Here is a 23,104-nt window from a genome sequence, read left to right on the forward strand (position 1 = left end):
GTCCCATCAGATGCCGAGAGATGCTCTGCTCTTTATTGCTTTATGTTTGATTGCTGTAACTTGTATTTCACAAACAGATTTTTCTTTTTGACTGCTAAGTCATTTCCCCGCTGTTTAAAATTCAAGCATCTTTTCAGGCATATGTGCTTTTAAATCACTACAGATTAGCCTTGGGAAAGGTCCCTCCAACACAGCACAGCCCTATCTAATCAGGATAGAACAAAAGATTGCGATGCAAAAAGTCTTTTCATTCAAAGGTGGTGGGTTTTTCTGGTCTTTTGACTTTATAGGGGGAATACCTTGTGCTCTTGCCTTACAATCTGCGAAGTATCTCTCTTCTTGGGTCTTTATACATCACAGCAAGACATCTGATGTTTCTTCACCCTCAGGTAATATGCTCGGTTAGCTTCTGGATAGGTGACTTTGGAGAGTGGTAGCTTGTAGATGGCAGAGTGGTTTGTGGTTATTAACAGGAAGGTCAGTGCAGATAAGCAGAAAGACCAGGTTCCTGATGGCACCCCAAACTGAAAATTAAAACCAAAACCCATATTTACTATATATTTGTCTTTTGTTTGGCCCATCAGCAGTCCTGAAAAAAAAAAGACTCAGAACCAGGCAGCTTGGAATAAATAAGCTTTCTCAAGGAATTCTGGAATTGGTTTTGCAAAGAGGATCTCCCTGGAGAAGCAGCATTTGGGATCTTGACATTATGCATTAACCTGTAATGTCTACTGGCTCTGGCGAGAAGGATGCCTCCTGTTTGTGCATCTGCAGAGATTTTGGATGGAGCTGAGGTGGGAGTGGATACAAAAACATTTATCTTTACCCTGGGCTGTTGCTCTGACTGCCTTTTAACACTTCAGCAAAGGAATTAAACCAAATTTGAGGCTTTGTTTCCCATGTGGAGGGATCTTTTCTCAATCACTTCAGGCAGAAAGTATAGCCATGTAATTATTTCAGAGCTGTTGAGGGTAGATCTATGGAAGTTTGTGCAGGCTCATAGGATAAGGAGTAGTAAGTAATGACTGCAAGTGCCATGTTTCAGTGGTAACCACACCACCCCCTGGGCAGATTGCGTTCCCTCACCCAGCTCTGCCCTGCCTTTGGCTGAGTTGTGCTCTGAGTCTCAATGTTTTGCCTCAAAGCGTGTTCAGTGAAACAAGCCTTTAGCTAATAAACTACTTACCACAGACAACATGTTTGTCATTGTTGCTCCCAGATAGGCACTGAAGAGTGCTGTGAAAAAGAAAGATAATTCTTGGTGAGTTCTGTTGCTCTCAGCATGGAGGAGAAACACCTCTCACACAGCCTTGGGTAGGTCAGGCACCACTTGTGACAATGCCTGGTCAGGCCCCTCTTAAAGATCTGTCCTTTGCACAGTGTACCCTCCAACACCTGGAGCCCACGGAAAGGGCAAAACAAAAAAGATTGAGTGGTAAAAAGTGTGACTATAGAAATATAGGCTCTTGAAACATGTATGGAAAGTAAGTAGGTTGATGGATGGAGTTAAACGGGAAAATAACCCTTCCATCTCTCCTGCCTCTAGGGCTAGAAGGGGGGTCAATGAGATACAAAGCTAAATCTTTTTTATATGCACACTGAATGAGCAATAGTTTCACTCCCAGCTCCCTGTGATATTGAAATTTCATATGGAATTGCCTTATAAATAATTCTTCAATCATTCTGCATTGCTTAGCTCATGCCTCTGGTATCCATTTCCACAGGCTGGGGAAGCTGTATTTTCTATTTCCAGGTTCTGATTCATCTTGAGCTCCAGTTTTCTTAATGTACACAATTAATTTCAAAGCTAAGTACCTGATTTCAAATATGTTAGTTAATCCACTGGTCGCTTCTTTTGTTTTGAGCACAGCTCTTGGCTGGAAGTCAAGTCACTGCTTTTATTTTGTCAGGGTGCGTTAGAGCAATAGCTCCAACATCTGCCTCAGTCCTTCGTCAGTCTCACCCGAGTCCATCTGCCTGCCTAGAGTTGGCCATCTGGCTTCAGCCCACCTCTAGCAGCAACACATCTTATCTCATTTCAAAGGGAAGTATGGCAGCAGGGAAAATCCATAGGGTACGTACCACAGGCAATTGCCAGCAAATGTGTCTGCCAGGTGAACGCGTAGAACATGCCTCCGATGGCGATACAGGAGAGAGAGCTGTTGTAGCTCCACAAGCCAGAGTAGATTTTGCTAAAAGGTGTTGCTAAGCTCAGCGCTGCAAAATAAGTCAAAGATGTGTCATTCCTTGGCCCAAGAGATAAAAGCAGCTGAGAAATGGCACAAACCCAAGTTTTGAGGGCTGAAGCCTGCATGTGTACGCTGAGTTCCTGCTTGTGGTCATGTTGCCATGGTCTAGGAATAAAGCTTTTCAGTCTAATGCAATCACTGCAGACTTTCCCTGGTGCTGCTGAGCTGAGTTTGGCCTCACGGTTTCACCAGAAGACATATGAGTGAGCAAGTGTACATTTGAACTCTGAATGCGTCCCTGAGGCCTGCACATTCAGACTCGTGGCAATGGCTTTTATTAAGCTGCTCCTAAAAGCATCCGAATATATCCAGAAATTAAGTATTTCAGGATAGAAATTCATTTCAGCCAAAAATGCATTACTTTCCTCTGAAGGTTTCCGCTGTCATAAAATGAGGTAAGAGAATGCGGAAGTCAATCAAAAGAATTCTTAAAACAGAAGTGGGTATTTTTTTTCAAGCAGCCATTCTCCAATGGAAAACAGATTTGTGACTGTAAATGTTCGAGTCCCTCCACTTCCTCCTTTATTCTCTGTAGAAAGCTGTGACACAAATCAAATCCTTACCTGCCAGCATCCCCACTGCTGATCCAATTGCCGCGTGCAGACAGATGAGTGGAGATGAGATAAATACAGCAAGCAGGAAAATTCCCCCAGTCCAGGGGTTATCGCAGCCATAAACCTGACCCACCCCGACTGGAATGGATTGCAGTAGCTGTGTGAATGGGGAGGAAAAAAAAAAAAAGGCAATTTGTTATCCACTTTGGTGTTTCATTTTGTTTTAAACCTAGTTTTGTTGGCTGCTTTCAACCTAATTTGACTGAGTTATAGAAGTTGTGCTTGTTTCAGGAGGTTTTGTAAAACTAGTGGCTTGGATGGGAGGAAACAGATGGACTAGAGTGGTCCATACCAGAGGGCTGTGCCTTCCCCTTAGACAGGTGAGAAGAGCCCAATTTTATTGCAGCTATAGAGATGGTTTTGAGATACTTTTCCCCAAAATATTCTGTCCCACCCATATGGAACTGTTCATTTTTGGTCCCCATAAAACTTTGTGTCATGGTAAAGGTTCTTTTGGAAATGCTACCAGAGTGGATTGCTATTCAGTGTCAGTTAACTTCCTTAATCACACCTGGGAACCCTTTAAAATAGTCCACCGAGCCTTAGGGGAAAGCGCTTACTGTAGTGTCTGTGCCACTTACTGTGCTACACAGGAGAATAAAGTGTTTCTTTGGAAAGGTCCCACCTGAATATTAACTGAAAGTATGTGAACATATGCCTGCACCCAAGTTTATAACAATTTTGTTGTGATAATACCTGCTTGCTCATTCCTTATCTGAAAGACTGTGCTTTGATGCATTTTTAAAAACCCTTTCTGTGTGGAAAATTGCAAATAACCTATGAGTCAACTGGTAGCCTCAGCGTAGCCTTAGCTATGGAGTGGTGAGCAATATACCCACCGCAATGGAAAATTAGGCTGCAGAGGCTTTTTGAAGTTGGTAATATACACATTTAGATACAGCTGTAAACAAAAGATACCAAAACAATTCTCATTTTCAAGCAATCCAAAATATAAATACCTGGAATAAACCCTTATAGATTGAATAATAGCTGTTTTATAAATGCAATGTTTTATAAATGCAATTCTACCATTGACATTTCAGCTTCTGTCCAGGTGATGTTTGGTGTTGCTGTTGCAGGCTGAATGATGGTTGTAGGGAAGAAGAGGTTATAGGGTCCTGATGCAGCCAGATAGAGGGTCAAGGCCAAGTTGAAAGGCAAGGTGAAAACAGGCAGATCCCACTTACAGAAGACTGAGCCTAAAGCGCTGGTGAAAACAGGGCTGAAAGAAGAACAGAATGGTCTCACTAGGAGCTCAGCAAACTCCCTGCCCTCCACACACCAGTTAGCACTATACTGATTCCTGCTGACTTATTCCATATGATACATAGTGAATTTGGTGACCCTAAGGGGTCCAAAGCGTGGAGGATCCAGAGATGGAGTTATTCCCATGCCTATCTCAGTGACTTATTAGTACTTAGTGACTGAATATAGGACACCAGTGCCAGGTCTAAGTGACCTGGAAGGAAGGCTGCGTGTCCTTGTTCAAGCTTATGGATCATCAGAAGTAAAGGCTGACATCAAAGGAATGATTATTAAAATGAATATATCAGTACATGGACTTCAGACAGACAGATGATATGCATGGTCTAGCAATCTCCAACTAGATATTAGGGGACCAAAGACCAGCATTCAAAAATTTCAAGTGTCCAAATACCTAGCAGATTACGGTGTTGTATGAGTAAAGTATTATTGCTTGTTTGTTTTCATTAGCATCAACCATCATGTCTTGAGATCACTGAGCAGCTTTTGTGCCCAGAGAGGTAAATTTTTGTGACACTTTTATATGGTGGCTTAAATAGATGAAATGCTTGTGGTTGATGATGGCAGGGAATGCTTCTCTTGAGAAAAACATGAATTAATGCGTCACAGCAATATGGCTAACATTAAGGGCATTGAATTACATATGATCAACCATCAATTTTCCTTTTATCCATTTGGTTTGTTTGTGTGATTATGTGAGTGTTTTATTTGTTTTGGGGTTACGTTCAAGTTTAAAAGTGCAAATAATTATCCAGATTTAGAAGCATGGATATGCCAGTTATGTTTCTTTTTTATTGTAGTCTGTATAGCACAGAAAAATACAGTGGCTCAGTCTCAGTGAGGAAACACTGGGATTGGAGTAAGAAGCAGTAGAGATGTCTCGCTTACCACATCATGGATACCAGTGCTACTGGCAGTAGAAGCCACCAGTGATAGTCTCCCTTAGCAGAGAAGACTGCCATGAGCAGTCCCACCAAGACTCCGTTGTAGCCATGCAGACCTGCTGCTATGGCTGCTCTGTGGGAAGAAAACAACTGTCTTGAAATCTTCTCCCCTGCAAGTGCCTTGCGTGCATCATCTCCTCCCTCCCTCCCTCCCCATGCAGATGTGACTTTGTGTGATGATGACCTACCAAGTCGTGCACTGACCGACCTCCAGTTTCACACTGGCTAGAGTCCTGTGTCCCCTCAGAACCAACTACTTTTTCTGCAGTTATCACAGAACGGCTTGGGTTGCAAGGGACCTTAAAGGTCACCCATTTCCAACCCCCCGTCATAGGCAGGAATGCCATCCCCTAGTTCATGTTGCCCAGGGCTGCATCCAATCTGACCTTGTTTCCCTCCAGGAACAGGGCATATGTTTAGTGGTGGGGTTATGTTCAGTGTCCCTACGGACCAGATGCAGCTGGTGCTGGTGGGAAGACCTGTCTGGCCCTAACAGCTCTAGCTAGGGCTAAATTCATGCTTTTCATCACTGCTGCTTATTTAACATATGGCAGTTTTGTTTTGAAGGGGCAAAGGATGGACTTACCTGTCCTGGCCCAGAATAAGTGCTGTTAATGTTGAGACCACTGTACCTAAACAGCCTGTGAGTGTCCACCAGGGGTTCTGTACCAGGAAGCCAGCTACTACAACAAGCCCACTGAGGGGATTATTGACAAACATCACCTGGGATATCCCACGCAGCACCCAGTCGATAAATTGGATCACAGTAGGCTTGTCTGGAAGAGATCAAAGTAAGCAATAAGTATAACTAAAAATGCACAGATGCGACTGATTTGGGATAGTTTTTTTTTTTTTTTTTGAAACTCAAAAACAATTTTGGCAGTGGAACTTGGCAGCATGACTGAAGCAATGAATCAACAAGACTGTAAAACCCGACTGGGATTTATTATGGCCTATATTGAAGTCTTGCAGCTGGAAAGCTGAGATGAACAGTGTGGTTGCCAGAGTCCCCTGTTGTAAAGTACCCCAGACCAGCTTCATATGAACTGGCTAATTTATGACGTCTGTGCCTCAGATGGCAAATTGTGTGTGTATCCTGTTGTTGATTTATTATGGGGACCAAACACACTTACCTGTGTGTAATTTAGCTTCACAGTGGCATTAGGCTTGACAGAAACTGCTCAGCTGATAGGGGAGGGAACATTACGAGGAATGGCAGAGCACGGAATAACCATCCCAGGCTACGTTCTGTGGGCCTAAATTCAGTTTGTACATGGTGTGTTGGGAGGTAAATATCACCTCAGCCATCCTCAGGATTTAAGCAGTATGTGGCTCTGCAAAAAAGCTGAACTTTACTCACTAAAAAGACATAAATCAAGGCAGATGTTGTTTCTGTTCTACTCCAACTTAAATCCCATTACTGAGAAGTTAGTTATTACTCCTCTGGTATAATTCTTCTTTGGAATCCCCTTATTAATTATGGCGAAGCAGCTTTACCTCTTAGCCAGGCTCCAAATTCCTTCATGTCTCCTGTGATGTACCCAACAGCTCTGCAGATTCTCTTCCCACCTTTGCTCAAGGGACTTTGTTTTCTTGGTTTTCTTTCCCCGTTATTTTCTATCTTGACATCAACACTGTTTTCCATGGTGAGGTTTTGACCCTGTGGTGGAATTCAAGAAAAAACAAACACGTTCATTACGATGCCTCTTACTCATCCCTGCTTATTCTCCCTACCACATATTATTGCTCATTGCCTGTTATGCTGGAGCCTGAAAGAGGAAAATCCTTAGTGTTAAAGCCTGATTCTTGTGTCTCCATGAGCACATCCTCTCTTCGTGCTCTCTTGGGGCCCTGTGCTGTCCTTCCAGATGTTCATGCAGCAGTAGATTTGAACACCAGGAGGAACACCCGAGCCTTGTGTCATAGTGGTGGTTCACCTGGTTTTAACACCCTGATCAGCTGTATCACATTTTCCAGAAATCAAGCAGTTCTTGATGTAAGGGCTGAATTCAAGAGCAGGGTGGCATTACCAGACACTGGCTTCACAAAAGTGGAAGCACACCTCAAAATTCAGCTTGGTCAGAGATTTTCCCACACCTGAGAAGCTGCTTCAGTGATTGATTACATTTTCCTTGCTGCTTAACCTGTACTTCCAGTCTGAACTTTTCCATCAGCCATCGACAATGGGTCCCTAACGTTAGGTTTATGGGGTTTATGCCTCTATATAGGCACGATGGTGATCAGTTCAACCTTTCTCATGGGTATGGGCTCAGCTTATGGGTTGTTCATGGAGCCTTACTCTGTTATGCATAGGCTTACATGCATCGTTTTCTGCTCCACTGAATTTTACTTTTAGCTGCTCTGTCTTCAGAAGTACCCAGCATTGATTTAAGAAATTAGAGACCATGCTGAGAGTGCTTGCTCTCTGATCTGCTTTCTCTCTGCCCCATGACGTGCTAGGTAGTCTGCACCAATCTTTCTTCATCAACATAAGACAAGATAGGTGAGCACAGCCTGCAATAAGAAACCCTCAGGGAGTAATGAAAAGACTTATTAAATTTAGTACACATTGTATCAAGCCCTAGATAAGGCAGGAGAGCACTGTATAGAGGTGCTTTGGCCTAGATGAGGAGTTTGGGGCATCCTCATGGGGCTGGCAGATATGGGGTGCCATATGGGAGGTGTCTTTCAGATCAGGAGCTGCTGCAATGCACTGTGGCACATCTTACAGCTCTAGACAGCTTCATTCAGGTACGTGGATCAGAAACTTGCATCTAACTGAAAACATTGTTGTGTTTTGTTTTTTAAAAAAAGACTTGTGGCTGGCTTGTTATTTGTTTAAGTGCCATTTCTCAATATGAAGGCAGCAAATTAAAAACGGTAAAACCTTTCCCTGGAGTGTACTCAGTTTTCTGAAGAGTAGGACTAAATCTGGGTAGTTATCAAGACAAAGAAAACACAAGACGAGGTACTGCTGTTGAATGAATAGAGAACCAGAGCTGTTTTGGTTCTCCCCAGTGAGTAACAGCTTGTGCAAGAAGTAAAGCATTTAGGCTGTGGGTTAGTAGCCTAAATAAGATGATACCAGCACGTAAGTCTTGCAGTTAGTCCTCGACTCGCTTGTGACTTCTTGGCAGCTGGGGAAGAGAATTCACACCTCAGAAATGAAGGTGCTGAGTAGTTAGGCTGAAACAGCCTCTCCCCTGGGCATTACCCTGCAGACCTCAGTGTGTGGTGAAGCAGCTCGGAGTCTGGCTGTGGGAATGGGTGCACCCCGGCCAGTCCCTTGCTGTGTGATGCTGGAGGGCTGATAGCGACATTTCACCAACTAGTAAATATTTGCAGAACTAATACATAAAAATAAGCATTTTATGTCTTCTGGGAAGGCCCAGCTCATGCAAGGATGTGTGAAAGTGGCTGAAGGCAGGACCAGTATGTAGAAGAGTGTGGAATCTGCACTGGGACAGGGCACAAAGGCAAGGAGTTTAGCTAGAGGAGAAAGAAGAAAAGGATGAGAGCATTGTTAGGGACAGTGTCTTGGTGCTGGAGGGCTTTTTCCCAGCTCAGTTATAATTCATTACCTTGATTCATTAACCTTCACTTTTCTCATATTTTATTCTGAAATAATGGAATAAGTGAATTGGATGCACTTTCAGTTAAATCAAAATTTCTAGCCAAGATAAATGCTCTTCATTTGGTGAAAGTGCATTTACATTTTCAATTTAGAGTCTTTCTCTTTGTGGAATTTTGGCTTTCTCTGTAGCTGATTCCTAAAAGCAAGGCTGTTACAATTGCATTTGTAGAGAGCTGCTGTGTGTCCAGTGCTAGCATTCCTGAAATGCTTCTCTGCATGCTGAGCAAGGAGGTTTTTTGCACCACAGTAGTCTGGAGATGTTCTGGGACATAATGTGTGTGCACAAGAAGTGTTGGAGCCACTGTCTGCTCTGTTCACACAGTGGAAAAGGGGGTTGTGTTGCAGACCCTAGTTCATCAAAACACATACCCCATAGGAATGCACTTAAATGCCTGTTTAACTTCCCAGAGGAGCTACATGAATTCAATGCTTTACTGTGTCAGGGCCAGAATGAATGGGAATGAAAAGGACTTCTCCTGCAGTGAGTGTCTGAGTAGAGCTTCATTCCTTTCTTATGCAAAGGAATTTTTACCCTTGGATATATAATAATTGTGTGCTCTGAGCCCCTCTGAGAAGCAAAGCCTTCTATCTGTTATCGAGACTATTTGGCATTGACGTGGGCTGAGCAGCTGGTGTGGATACAGTGTAAGGCAGCACTGCGTGGTGCAAATCTGAGCCTGGGGACTCCTTCGCTCTGGGTTTTCATGGGCAGAAATGAATTCAGCTCAATGCGCTGAATGGCAAAAAGGCCAGGTGAGTCACTCCCACCATCCTGGCCTGATCTGCACCCTTGATGAAGGCTGTGTGCAAGCCCTGTGTATTTGTTCTTCCAGAATATTTACAACTGGAATGCTCTGCGGGTGATCACGGGCATCTCTTGGTCAAAATCATGTCATTTTGTCCCTGTCTACCAAGTGATGTGTCTCTCAAGAGTGGGCTATTGGAGGGATAACATGGACATTGATTCATCTTCCCTGTCACATAATATATGCTACAGTGGAAGAAAATCACTATGAAACCCCACCATCACCTGCAGAGCAGCTCGATATGTAATCACTAGCACACTGGTTGATGGGTGGGGTCTTTGTGACAGCATAAAGTTCCAGATCCAGGCCCATTGGCCTCACTGCTATCCTGACTCACACCCCAGGCACAGTGTGCTGGCTGCCTCCTGCTGCATCAGCTCGTTTTGCCCACCCCTCCTGGATGATTTGCATTTTCCCTTCACACAATTAATGGCAAGATGGTCACAAATTAGGAAGTGTGCACAGGTATGCCTGTCCTTCCCTGGGAACTCCCTTCTGTCCTGAAACTCAGAGCATGAGGTGCTTACACTACTCCTACTTAGTCATCCAAAGAAAGTACAAATCATCAGTGAAACACGTGGAGACTGGCACCGGCTGAGGTAGAAGAGTATTTCTGGAGCCACTTTAATTACTTGTGTCACTATAAGAAGCACTTGCTGCCCTGTGTGTCTTGACTAAGGGTCTGTTAATGAGTTACCTTTTTTTATAGAGTAGGCAAAAGCAGCTCTTTAAGAAAGGATAAACGTGTCTCATCCCAGAATCGTGGGGATGTTCAAGGAATTTTAAGACAGTGATGTCCGAATTTTAATTTCAGATTAAAAGTGTGTGTTCTGATGGGGATTGCAAGAAATCCAGTCTGCAGCAGGTCTTTTGAAGACCTGCCATTGGAGTTAACATGTGGTTTCTAGTCAGGGATCTTTTTTTCTTAGTGCACAAAGAAGGAAAATGGAAATAACTGTGAAAGGACTGTTCTGCTGGAAGAGTGCTTAACTTCTGCGGGGGGGAGGACTTTTTATTGCTGTTTTTTTCATGGCTTATTTTCATTAGTCTGGGAAAATGGTTTTTGATCCCAGATTCTTAAGACCATAGGTTCTGCTCTCAAATGCACAGCATGAAGTGCACTGTGTGCTCTCATGAGCTCCGGAGGGAGAGGTGCTCCAGACATGCATTTGGTAGGAAATTCAGTGTGGGCTCCCGGTGCTGGTGTGTAACAGCAAGTACTGATTTGTGCTCTGTTATAAGTGCAGAGTAACTGTCTAAAACTCTTTTCCCATGGTGTACTGCGCTGGGTGAGAGCTGGATTTGGGGCATTTATGCTTCTCCCCAGTGACTTGAGATGTTTGCTGCCCAACCTTGCCTAGAGGTCTTTGTGCTGCTGGGTAAAGGTCTCACTGCCATTCTCACTGTACAAATTTTGCAGCTGAAAGCATCTAAGTACTTTTGTATTGGCTATGAAGTGAACCCCTGAGATTAGGAAAAAAAAATCTTTTGCATGAAAATGAAGTCATCAGAGGGCCAGGAAACATTTATTTATTTATTTTTAATAATTTGAGAGTTAACGAATCTCCCGTAGCAAAACACTGATGTTATGCAACTTCATGTCTCCCTAAATCAATTTCTCTTCCCCTTGTGTGTATTCCTTCCATGCCACGCCACACCTGCGGCATCTCAGCAATGCCTCATTAAAACTGCAGCACAGCAGACTCCTTGCTGGCGCTGCCTTCCTGCAACATCTGGCCTGCAAACAGGTTTCTATTCACTTGCTGACACGGTCACTATGTGTTATGCGTGGTAATAGTGGTGCTGTGCGTGCAGCTGGGAAAGGGACAGAGGTTTTTATTTGGCTTAATTGTTTTTGGACTCACAGGTAATAGTTATTTCCAAATTGGTGCCTGTGTTGCTAGGCGTTGGGTTTTATCTCGGAAAATGCAGCAAAATTATCTGCTGTTTTCTCCTCTTTCTGTGCTTTTCCTTTCTCCCTGACAAAATTCAAGTTCCTTTGTAAATCAAAGGGATTTAAATTGCTGAGTGGTATTTGTGTGTCTAAGGAGCTGCTACTGCACAATTACAGTCATTGTATCTTGCATTCACCAAATTGGTGCCTTGCAGTGTGCAGGCAGCCAGCTCTGTGTGCAGCATGTTTTTAAAGGGATTCCTGCACCCGAGCACAATAGGAGGAAAGGGCCAGATCCTCAGCAGCCCTGATTCCAGCCTAGCCTGAGTAATGTTACCAGGGGTTTAATAAAGCTGGGTAAGTGTTGTGTTATGTATAGGGACACATGACTGCACAGGCACACTCCCTGAACCAGAGAGATTATAATGCACTTGACCCTCACTGAAAAAAGTTCAGGTTTTCCCACAGAAGACACATTTCAAAGCAATAGTTCAAAAGGAAACTCATCCCTCAGATTCAAATATTCATTAAGCGCATTCCCAATTCAATTTTCAGAGATCTGTCTCTCTGGCACAGAGAGATCCAGAGATACTATCACATTAACTACATATTATTGCTATCTGGGCATTTTTCATTTTGTGGAAGGGAAAGGCAGGAAAAGGAGATGCTAAAGAGTTACTTTTTTTTTTTTTTTTTTTACCCCCTCAAAGTTTTCAGCCAAACGTGCTAGGAAGTACTAATAAATCCTCAGCCTGCTAGAAAGTTGTCAATAATTGAAATTCCTGTGACATTCCCTAGCCTCTGCTTTCTTCTTGAGCCTTAGCTGCTCTGATTCAGGAGGACTTCTTAAAAGCTCTTTGTTCAGGGGTTTGGGGAGAAAGATCTAGGTAAGCTGGTCAGTAAGGCACTTTTTTTTTTTTTTTTTCTTTTTCTATGCGATAAAAGGAAGGAGCAATACAGTCTTACCTTTTGGCTGAGCTCGGGGTAGCTGTTGCTTTGCTGGCTGGTACAGAGGGAAAGCAGGGCTAAGAGAGTGGGGAAAAGAAAATGCCCCACCAGCTTATATAGGCTAGCATGGCTCCTGTCCTGATATTACTAATTAGTTTGTTTCTCCTCCCACTTTGTGAGCTCCAAACAAACATCAAGAAGGTTCCCTCTTGAATTCTCCACCTTTCCTCTTGTTCTGTCCTTGGTCTCCTGCCAGTAGCCTCTCCAAATGTCCTCTTCCCTGCTGCTTTTGTTGTTGTTGTTGTTTTGATTTGGCTTTCGTTGATGTTTTCTTTTAACTAAATCTCCCTTAACTCTGTCCTTTCCCCTCCTTCATCACTTAGAAGGACTCCAGGCTTCAAATTGGACTCTCAGCCTACCTGATCCAGTCCTCTCTGCTGTTAATCTCCTCATTCAGGACCACTCAGCATCTCTCCCTCCCTCCCTCCCAAAACGTTGTTGGCTCTACAGCGGAGAAGGAACCCAACAGCAGAAGCGTTGCTTGAGATGTCCCCTCTGTGGAGGCTTCAGACACCACAACAATTTGCAGCCTGTTGAGTTCAGCTGTTTCTGGGTGGGTTTTGGAGCCACTATTCTGCTAATGCACTGGAGCGAAGGACCTGGCTCCATTGTTTAATATATGATTCTTTTTACCTTTTTTTTTTTTTTTTTTTTTTTTTTTAGAAATTCATGTTTTTGTTATTTTCCAATCTTTCTTTTTTAACCTGGCCTCCCTGGCTCTCTGGAGGAATCTGGACTATCAGAAGTGGCATATTTGAGAGGTTTATAAGGCTGTGAAATAGCCATGAAAGGCAGAGAGGAGGCTGGAGAGGGAAGTCTTGGGAGGATGAGTTATAGGAGAAAGGGCAGAGAAAAAGCTTGTGAACTTAAGGAACCTGCTAGGCTAATTTCAACCACAGCTCAGTTCACTTTAAGACCCTAGAAGAGTGACAGCTTAGAGAAGTGCCCTTGCAACTTCCCCTGAGTGCAGGGGCCAGTGGTTTGCTATTGAACCAAAAAAGCCCTCCAGCCTTACAGCTTTGCTTCCAGCTCAGTGGAAATACAGCATCTGCTGCGAGAGCTGAAGTGATGTTATTCTCATTGCATTCATTCCCAGGGTGTCTCTCTTTTGATGGAGGTGTTTTTAACAGGAGACTGGATGCCTTTTTATGCCTTTTCCCTCCCTAAGAGCAGGCTGTCAGTTTAGCACTGCTGCACGAAAAAGTGTGTCTGATCTCCCAGGCACCGGTGGATGTGAGAGCCAGATGCTGCCATCCACCGACTTTGTACCCAGCAGAACATTTTACATGAGGCAAGAAAACATTTCCTTGCAGGGGAAGATGCTTCTCTCCACTTCAGTAAAGTTTTTTCCCTTTACTGTTCATTACTCCCTGGGCTGCCTCAGCTTTCTCTCTAGTAGAATGAATCCATGCATCTCGAAAGGAGGGAGATTCAGGGGGTAATTCAGCTGGGAGAGCCTTATGGACAGGCTGGTAGGATTGAGCTTTAGATTTCACATTTCTCTTGTTTCAGGCCTGGCCTCAGTGTCATTAAACACAGCATTTTGTCTGCTCTTGGTGAAAGGGCTGCAGCTCAGGGGGCAGGCAGGGATGGCTGTCGGGCTCTGTTACCTCCACCTGCAGAGCAGTGAGGTGGATCTGCAGGCTTGGCAGCCACTTTTGTCCTCCAGAAGACCAGGTTCAAGGCCACCATGTCCAATTCTGGCACTTTAAAGAGGTCAACACACTGGAGGAGATTCACAAAGAAGCCAAAGTATTGCAGGTGTGGGGTGGTTGTCTTGGGCTGAGGCTTTGTTCAGCTTATCAAACAGCTGGTTAATAGCTGACAGGATCAGTCTGCCGATACCTACGTGGGAATGAGGTCTCTGGCACAGCCTGCACCGAGAACTGGGGGCAGAGCAGTGATGAGCTCCACGTGTTGGGATTACTGGATTGTAGAGGGCCAGCTATGGGGAGGGACTGTCCCAGGTGCCAAATGCCCCAGGTGGAGTTCAGTCCCTGCCAAGTTGGGTGCCCACCACCACCCCAGGCTGAGCTGCCCCTGTCTTTTGGCCTTTGGCTTTTCTGACCTCTTCCTGAGGTCTGCTCCTGTCTTTTGGGGTTTGAGATGCAAGGTGGGGAGACTAAAACGGCAGAGTCCAAAAGGACCAGGACATGCCATATGCCTGCTATGGAGCCATCCACCTACCTGGGAGAGAGACACCAGCTCTGGGTGAGGTGATCAGGTAATGCTGTACAAGCTGAGCATGCAGGTGACACTTCCAGGTGACTACTGAGTTGCCTGTTGGTTTTAGGTAGCCATGAAGACCACTTGGTGGACAAGGAGGACATGGCAGCTGGGGTTTGTGTCTCACACCTAAATCCTGTGTGATTTAGGAACGCTGAATCCATGATGTAACTCATCTCATGCCAGTGAGGCAGGTTGATGTTGGACTTTTTTTGTTTTATTTTTGTTTTTGCCTGCTGTGCTCTGCAGGAGGGTAGCTCTGAAAATACCTCTTGGCGTGAGCTCAGCTGACATTGTCAGAAGAAGGTTTGGTGGTTGGATCCCAACCAGATGCGGTACCTGAGCTGTTTGGAGGGATGCCTGAACGATCCCCAACTGTGCCACCCCACTGGGCAGGAGCTGAGCTGGCTGTGTTAGCTGGGTGCAGTGCTGGACCTCGTCAGCTCTGCCAGGAGACACCCTTGTGGCCCTCATCCAGCTTCACACGCTCTGTCTCCACACCCCTCCCCAGGTTCAGTTGCCTCCAAGAGGTGTTCTGAAAACCGCTCATTAGCAGGTTGCCATTATACTGCTGCTTTTGGCTGTGTTCCTTGGCTCTGGTTGCACGGCGTGGATTAGGTGTGCACAGGGAGCTGCGCTGGCTCTTGCACTCCAATGAGTGCTTTAAAGTGACGCAAATCCACGTATGAATGTTGCTAAAAGTCCTGCTAGGCTGGGCTGTGGCCGTGTGAAATGTAGGTGGTATTTGTGAGCTCCTCATCATCCCTCAGTGGGGTGCGGGGCAGTCCCAGGAGCCGCCCTCCTGTTGTAGGGCACCACCAAGAAGGGCTTGGCTCTGCCTTCATTAGAGACATCGCTACACACTGATAAGATGTGAACCCCAAGTCTTCTCTTCCCAGGCAAACCAGTCCCAGCTCTCTCAGCCTTCCCTTCTAGAACAGGTGCTCTGATCCCTTAATCATCTTCATGGCCCTTTGCTGGATTTGCTTGGTACGTCCCCATCTCTCCTGTGGCAGGGAGCCATCTTTGTGGCAAGGGTACGCTGCTGGCTCCTGCTCAATTTGCTGCCCACCAGGATCCCCAGGTTTTTCCTGCCAAGCTGTTTTCCAGCAGCATGTCCTGGTGTCTGGGGTTGTTCCTCCCCAGATGAAGGCCTTTGCACTTCTCCTTGATGAACTCAATAGATTCCTGAGTGTCCCTTTCTCCAGCCTGCTGAGGTCCTTCTGGGCGGCACCCCCTGATGCACCCACCACTCCCTCCAGTTCGGTATCTTCTCCAGATTTGCTGAGGGTGCACTACCCCATCACCCAGGTCATCACCAGGAGGTGATGCTCATCCTGCTTGCTGATTTGGGAGGCAGCTCCTCCAGCCAGAAAGGGCTGAGATGTCCTGGAGGCAGGGTGCCTGGACAAGCAATATCAGCAGGTCTGTTTCCATCAGCATCTGTGGCCACGTTGCTTTTCATCATCTCGTTTTTATGAGCAAAAGCAGAGTGGAAAAATCTGTTTCACCACAGAGCATGCAAGGGATCTGTCACAATCTCGCACTTGTTTGCTGAGGGAAATAGTTCAGGGTTTATATAGAGCAGACCAAAAGCCAAGCTGGTGCAGGCTGCTTCTGCCCCTTCATTTTGGCCTGTAAAAATTCTCTAGAGAAAGCTGTTATTTGACATTCCTCTGCACAACAACTGGCAGTGTTTTCTCTAGCTAATGGCTATCAGGAATGCTGGAGGGCCCAGCTCTGCTGTCCGTCTCCCTCTCGTGGTATGTTTCTGGCACAGTCTCATGTGCATTACAAAAATCAGAGCAAATACTTAGATGACAAGTTTTAGACGCCTCAGAAACACCAGTTCCCTGGTACTGTCTTGTCCGAATCTCCCCATGCTTTGGGCTTGTGTAAGCCTCTGGAAACTGAAATATGCCCTCCAAATTAATTACATCTCATAGTGCATGCACACTACTTCCCTCCCTGTCCACCTGCTCTGGAGTCCCATTGTCCTCTCTGTCCAGCCTGACCTCCTCCCAGGGCTCAGCTTCTCTGTCCACACGGCTAGAAGTGTGCATAACTGGTGTGTGGAAACCTAGTTATTGCTCCAGAGCCATCGTCTCAATATACTGGGATAGGAGTGGGGCAGGCATGTGTAAAGAGGAGGTCAGAAATGGTTTATGGTTAGAGTAGGGTGTAGGAAAGCTCTATTCTGTGTTATCATGGAAATTAGGCACCAACAGTAGGCAGAGGTTCAGACTCTTCCTGCAGGCTGGAACAGTGGAGTGCTGGGTTAGCAAGCAAATTGTTTCTTACTTGCAGATTTTTCAAGAAATTTATTTAAAATGTTGCTGCTGAAATGAAGAATGGCTTGGGAGTGTGCTAGCTGGCCAAAGCCAACACCTTCCACAGATGCTGCTGTGTGGTGGCTTTACTGTGCTAGGCAGCTAGACACAACAACCGCCCTCTCACTTCCCCTCCTTAGATGAGGAGGGGAAGAAGTAAAGGAAAGAACAACTCATGGGTTGAGATAATTTAATTAAAGGGAAAAGAAATAATAATTATTAAGGAAAGGTTATTATTAACTAAACAATTTAACTAAAGGAAAAAAAAAAGGGAAAGGGGAAAATGGAGGGGAAAAGGGAAAAAGCAACTAAAGGCTATGTAGAAGTGCGGAGGAAAGAAATTACTTCCCACAAATGAGCGATGCTTGAGCACGTCCTTGAAGCAGGGCCTCAACGCATGTAGTCGGTGTTCAGGAGGAGAACCGACTTTTTCACAACGAGAGCCCAGCCTCCCTTCTTTCTTTTTCCACCTTTTATTGCTGAGTGTGACATCATATGGTATGGAATATCCCTTTGGTTGGTTTAGGTCAGCTGCCCTGGTGATGTTTCTCTTCGCACTCTTTGCCCACCCCCTAGGAGGGTTAGAGAGAGGCCCAATGCTGTGCCAGTGCTGCTCAGCGGCAGACACAACCCTGGTGTGATAACACTGCTGTTCTAGCTACAAGTGCAGAGCATGGCACTGTGTGGGCTGCTGCAGGGAAAGTTAACATCCCAGCCAGACCCAGTACAACCTCCAACCTTATTCCATAACATTTGTGTCACTCTCAGATCCCCCATACTTTAGCATATAAGTATGCTCATCACCATTATTCCTTGTCCTTTAACAGATTAATAGGCAGGTGTATCTTTTCATTCCATAGGTCTTTCTTGGAAAATGTTCATAAGAACTGTTGATGATTTGGTCTTCATCTGCTAAACTGGTTGCTAAGGGCAGGCGGAGTTGGATGTCTGGACGCCAGCACCAGCTTAGCTCAAGTCCTTGTTGCACTTTCCCGGTTCCTTGCAAAGTTGACCTGTCATTCTCCCAGCATTATCAGGGTCAGGGCATACGACTCTCAAACATTCTATCAGGTTTTTAGGATTTTGCACTTGTTCAGGGGTGAAGTTCAAAACTATTGGAGGAAACACCCGTGACAGGTACCCTATATCCTCCCACACACCTTGCCACCTGCCACAAGACTGTCTTGAGACAGATTCCCGGGTAAGCTTTCTAAACTATCGACTAATCTTAGAGAGAAGAGGAAACCTGTTATTCAGGATTAGAAACAGCAATATTGGTTACACATGGATATTCAAAATACTCAAAAGCTGTTGCAATTAGCCCACTGTGAAAGAAGGAGGAGGTACCATTCCTGATATTATTCATAAACTGACATCCAGATGAGGAAAGGAAGGCAGTGTAGTTCTGAATATTCTCTAAAAGATAGTTTCCATGAGACCCAAATGATAACAGTGCAGAGCCTGAATGCCAGATTAAACTCAAGGTCAGTGCTTGTCAGCACAGCGAATTCAAAACAATGAACACAGATTGTAGCACATTCTCGGATCAGATATAGAGGAGAAAGGAGAACATGACATGGGTTGCATGACATACGATCAAACAAGCCAATATTAACAGGACACTGAACATGGTGACTAGTGAGTAAGTGTGTTAGTTGTATGAGTTTTAATCAATTCTGTTGTTATCTTAACCCTTCGAGCCCCACGTTGGGTGCCATCTCGGTGGTGATGTGCACTACCTGGCACCACTCCGTACTCTAGTGTAGACATAGCCGTGGTGTCCAGCATGGGAGATATCTCCAAAGCCCAAATTAAAACCAGGGAGTCATCTGTCTCAGGAAGCCTTGTGAAATGCAAGTCAAGGAAAACCAAGTGCATTTATCTGGCTGGGTCCCCTTGTTTGGATTTTTTTTTTCCTTGCTCCAGGCAGCACTGTCCCTTTTATTATCAGCAATGGGCATTACGTGGCTGGTCTGGAAGCCTGTGGAAATGAGATGGAGTCACACGCACCTGTGGGACCACTGGAAATCATTCTTTTCAGCATTGTGGTCCCAGCTCTGATGACCCACTATGTCCAGCTGGGTCCCAGGACAATATACACCTGTCTGGAGGTCACTGGCCTCTGGTACAGTCGTCTTCAGCTTCAGACACCTTCAGATCCTCTCCTCTTTCCCTGTTGTGTACTTCTGACCTGGAGGAGGGCGTATCAGTTCTACTGACACTTGGCACGATCCTGTTTGTGTCTTTGCTCCAGGACCTACTCTGGTGGGGAGCAAAGCTCTCAGCTTCGCGCTATGAGTCTGAACCTTGAGGCTGTTTGTTTTTGTGGTTGCTTAAAGCTTTGCAAACAGCATCAGCCAGATTGAAATGTCCTAAAACAGTAGAGGGTTTTGGAAGCCCAAAGTTAACTGTATCAGAAAGTTAACTGGGTTTCAGAACTGGAGAGGAAATTGCAACTCAAACAGTTCTGAATTCCAGCCTCATACCCCTGTTGTGTGCTTCTGGCACCAGGGGTGATCCCGGATCCAAAGGGATTCATTTTCCAGACCTACCTCAAGAGAGCACTAGCCCCACAAGAATGACAAAGCTTGCCTCATTTTTTATGATACAAGGGAATGCATTTTTCTGCTGCTTCATCCCCTTTTGCTATTTCAGAGCCAGTTCCCTCAACATCCCTGCATCTGATCTCAGCTTAGTAGAGTTTCACTCCCTCTCTGCTTCTTTGGCCCTTATGGTGGGTATGTAAGTCCGTGCCTACTTTCAAGGAAATAATCCATTCTCACAAGCCGAAATGTTGTAGGATATGAAGGTGTTAGGCCTTAGGAAAGAGCAGAACACTTCCCTGGTTCCAGAAAGAAACTCGACATATAAATCCCTGTGGTTACCATGTTCTTAGCAAGTAGGTCTTAACAGAAGTGGAAGGTGCTATACTGTACATTGTATGGGTTGCAGCTCTGATCAGCAAGATGAAGAGGGCTGGTAGCTTCTGGAAATGGACCAGCAGACTATAGGAAGAGGTAAAAGCTAATAATCGGTGTGATGTTTAATGGTGTAGTTGCACTGGCTGTAGATGCTTATGAGATTTTGTAAGCAGTACTGCAGAGCAGCATTTTTATGCACATACACAAACACATAAATCTATTTGCTGCAAAGATTCACATTTTGTAGTAGGTAAAAGAAAAAAAAAAAGTCACGTGTGCTGGACAACTCAATTTCTGGGAATGGAAAATGCCCTGAGTGGGATTTAATTTACACAAGTGAAATAAACTCCTTCAGCTCCAGTAAGAAACCGTAGCTGGTTGATAGTTCGTCATCATCTTTGCCTTCCTGATTCTCTCTGCAGCCAGGAAGAAGCTGCCTGGCTTCTGGCTGCGTGGCTTAGCATAGCAGAGGTTTGTGGATGAGAGGGAGGAGCTGTCAGCGCTCAGCTGAAATGAAGGAAAAGGAGAAAAGCAAGGTCAGGTGCAGGCTGGAGTGCCCTGAAATGAGGGAAAAACAGGCTCTGGATCATGCTAGTTGAGCAGTTTAAGGGTGTCTCTTTATGTCTGCCTTGGCCTTTTGCACAATTTGCTGTGTGGCTGTTGAGATGTGCGAAGCAGCCCATACACCTGCATCTCTGCATTTTGGGTGGGTAAGGTGGCTAGGTGTCTTTGGAAAGTCTCCTATCTGTCTTTGAACCTTGCCCATTCTGTGTTGAGTGAAGCTGCGTGCTTTTGGAGCATGGATTTGTGTCTGTCTCAATTCTTTGTGCAAAGGGTAGTCCCTGGAGGGGAATGTGAGGATGCAGCTCCATGGCAGCTTAAACTGCTAAATGCTCTGAGGCAACCGGTAATGCTCAGGAGGTGCTGAGCTGCAGCTGGAGGTGCCCAAATGCAAACTGTTTGCTTGTTCTCAGGAAAAGTGTGGTGGAAGAAACCTTTGCTTCCCACAGAGCTTTCCCCGGTGTTCTCATCTTGCCATGGGGATGTGTGAATTCTAGCTGTTGCAGCAGCTGCAAGAGTTTGCAAAGGACCCCATGAGAACTGCAAAACCAGCTGCAACCAGGGTTTGTTCCCTGTTTGAACTCTCTTTCCATCTTCAAAATTAAAACACACCTGTCTGCGTAAAGGGAAGCAGGGGGACAGGGTTTGGTAAAGGAATCTCACCCTTAGAGTGTTGGCATTTCTGCTACCCTGGCAACCTGGTCGACAAAAACAAAACAAAACAAAACAACAACAACAAAACAGTTGGGGAATATATACATCCCTGCAGACCAGGGCTATCTGGCACTGACAAAGCACAGAGCAACTTCCTAGCAGCTGGAGAGTTTAGGGCCTTGTAATATTTGAACATGCTGTAAAGTTTTGTTTTTGTCAGCTCATGCTGAGAGCCTGTATTACTGGAGTACCCCTCTGGAGCATAAAGCCCTTCCAGATACTTGCTGGATGCTGCCAGGATGCCAGCTGGGAGCTACACCTGCCCTCCCTGTCTGATGATTTGGCTCTCCTGCTTGCACAGACACTGGTCTGTAGTGGTGGCTGTGGGAAGAAGTGAGGTCAGCATTGCACAGGGGCTTTGAAAAGAAAATACATGAGGGGTTCTTGGATGTCAGTGAGCTGCAGACCTCACCGTTTCCATGTCTGAGCTCAAAACATGGCCACACTGTGTGCTGCAGGCCCAAATCAAACCTCTCTTACTCAGGCCAGTGAAGCACTTAAAACATTTTATAGCACTATTTTTTTTGACTTGTAAAAGCCTAGCAGTGAGCACTCACTCCATTTCCCAGCTAACGCGGAGATCCTGCTGCTGTGTGCTGAGATATGTCTCCATGGGAGGTCAGGCTTTGAAATTGTTCGTTGTAGCTTTGGGCTGAGCTTCAGCAAAATTCAAGAGGAAGTAATTTATGAAATGTGTTTTATTACGCATTGGCAGGAGGCATTTGAGGAGGCATTTGAGCATGCCTTGTTCCTAAGAGCCTAAAGACGTGTGTGGCCCCAGACCAAGCCCTGACCGACTCAAACAATTTCTGTTGCTAGACTTTCTTTCCGAAACATACCCTAGCGAGGCCTTCAACGAGTGTTAGGTGGCTCATGTCACAATTTCCACTACCAGCTCCTGTCAAAATCTCTGCTGCTGGAGAATTCCCTTATATAAAGGGGTCTCGGATAGGTCTCTGATAGCCTTTGGCTAGAAATCTCTCTTCTTCCTGTCAACTCTTTGCAACCCGCCCCTGCCTCTGACTTGTCAAACTCTTCCTGAGGCGAGTTAACAGCTTCAGTCCTAACAAAACTCTGAGACTTGGCTTCAGCTGAACTTACTGAGGAAAGCAGGAAGGAAAGAAACATCTCCAGTCCCCTCCCCCTTACAAACTATAAATGGCTTCACAAAAATATAGAGCTACCCTGTTTTAAGTGCTCATGTTTAACCTGACTCTTGCTACAAGATGAAAATGGGTACAAGGCCCAAAGTAGGTGGGGTTTTGCTGCAGTCTGGGCTGTGCAAAGGCACTGGGGAAGGGCTGGAGGGATTGCATTTGTGTGTTTCATCAGTGACTTCAGATCTAATTGAAGGCCCTTGCTCGAAGAGACAGATTTTATAAAGCCCAAATCTCCTTTGAAAAAGGCCATCAGGTGAAGGGAGCTGACTGTGGGGAATGAGATGCTCTGGTGTGGATGGCAGCGTGGCTCTGACTTGTGCCACCAACGTTCACTGAGATGGCAAATCCCTTCCATGTTACCTCAGCAGAGCTTTGCTGGTTGTTCATGAAGAGTGATTAACAGATCATTCTGGAGTGATCAATACCCAAGCCAGGACATCCGAAGCGCTCATCTCAGCTTTTGCTGTTTGAGGCTCTGCAACAGATCTTAACAACAGAAGCACCTATATGTGTGTGAGAAGAGATGGAAATGTCATCTCAAACAGCAAAGGTGTTTTATTTATTTATTTTAAACTGGGGGGTTAGAAGCAAATAGAAGAGTAAGAAAAAATGACATTTAGAATAATAAGGTAAGTATTTTTCTTAGAGCCACATGGTGTAGGTAGTCTTACACTGGACTCCAGTTATCACAGAATAGGTGGTCCTCTCTATTCATGGTTCCTTCGCGTTTCTTAGTTTGCTCCCATTTGCCATTGTTTGGTTTTTGAAGGCACGTTTCCA

The 23,104-nt window shown here is 45.3% G+C and overlaps 1 protein-coding gene across 1 annotated transcript in view; it reads right to left on the reverse strand.

Annotated features, from left to right (window-relative positions):
- Positions 1–347: 347 nt before the first annotated feature.
- Positions 348–23,104, reverse strand: part of LOC311221244 (urea transporter 2-like) — a gene marked incomplete at both ends in the record, with an annotated part of 37,095 nt that continues 14,338 nt past the window's right edge. Inside the window, 10 exons of the mRNA XM_084305110.1 lie at positions 348–524; positions 1,187–1,236; positions 2,083–2,217; positions 2,813–2,960; positions 3,893–4,085; positions 5,015–5,143; positions 5,657–5,846; positions 6,568–6,730; positions 12,371–12,429; positions 14,023–14,118. Coding sequence (XP_084161236.1) covers positions 348–524; positions 1,187–1,236; positions 2,083–2,217; positions 2,813–2,960; positions 3,893–4,085; positions 5,015–5,143; positions 5,657–5,846; positions 6,568–6,730; positions 12,371–12,429; positions 14,023–14,118 — 1,340 coding nt within the window. The remainder of the gene's footprint in view (positions 525–1,186; positions 1,237–2,082; positions 2,218–2,812; positions 2,961–3,892; positions 4,086–5,014; positions 5,144–5,656; positions 5,847–6,567; positions 6,731–12,370; positions 12,430–14,022; positions 14,119–23,104) is intronic.

This window comes from Netta rufina (assembly GCF_964035555.1).
Source record: "Netta rufina genome assembly, chromosome: Z".
Classification (NCBI taxonomy): Eukaryota; Metazoa; Chordata; class Aves; order Anseriformes; family Anatidae; genus Netta; species Netta rufina.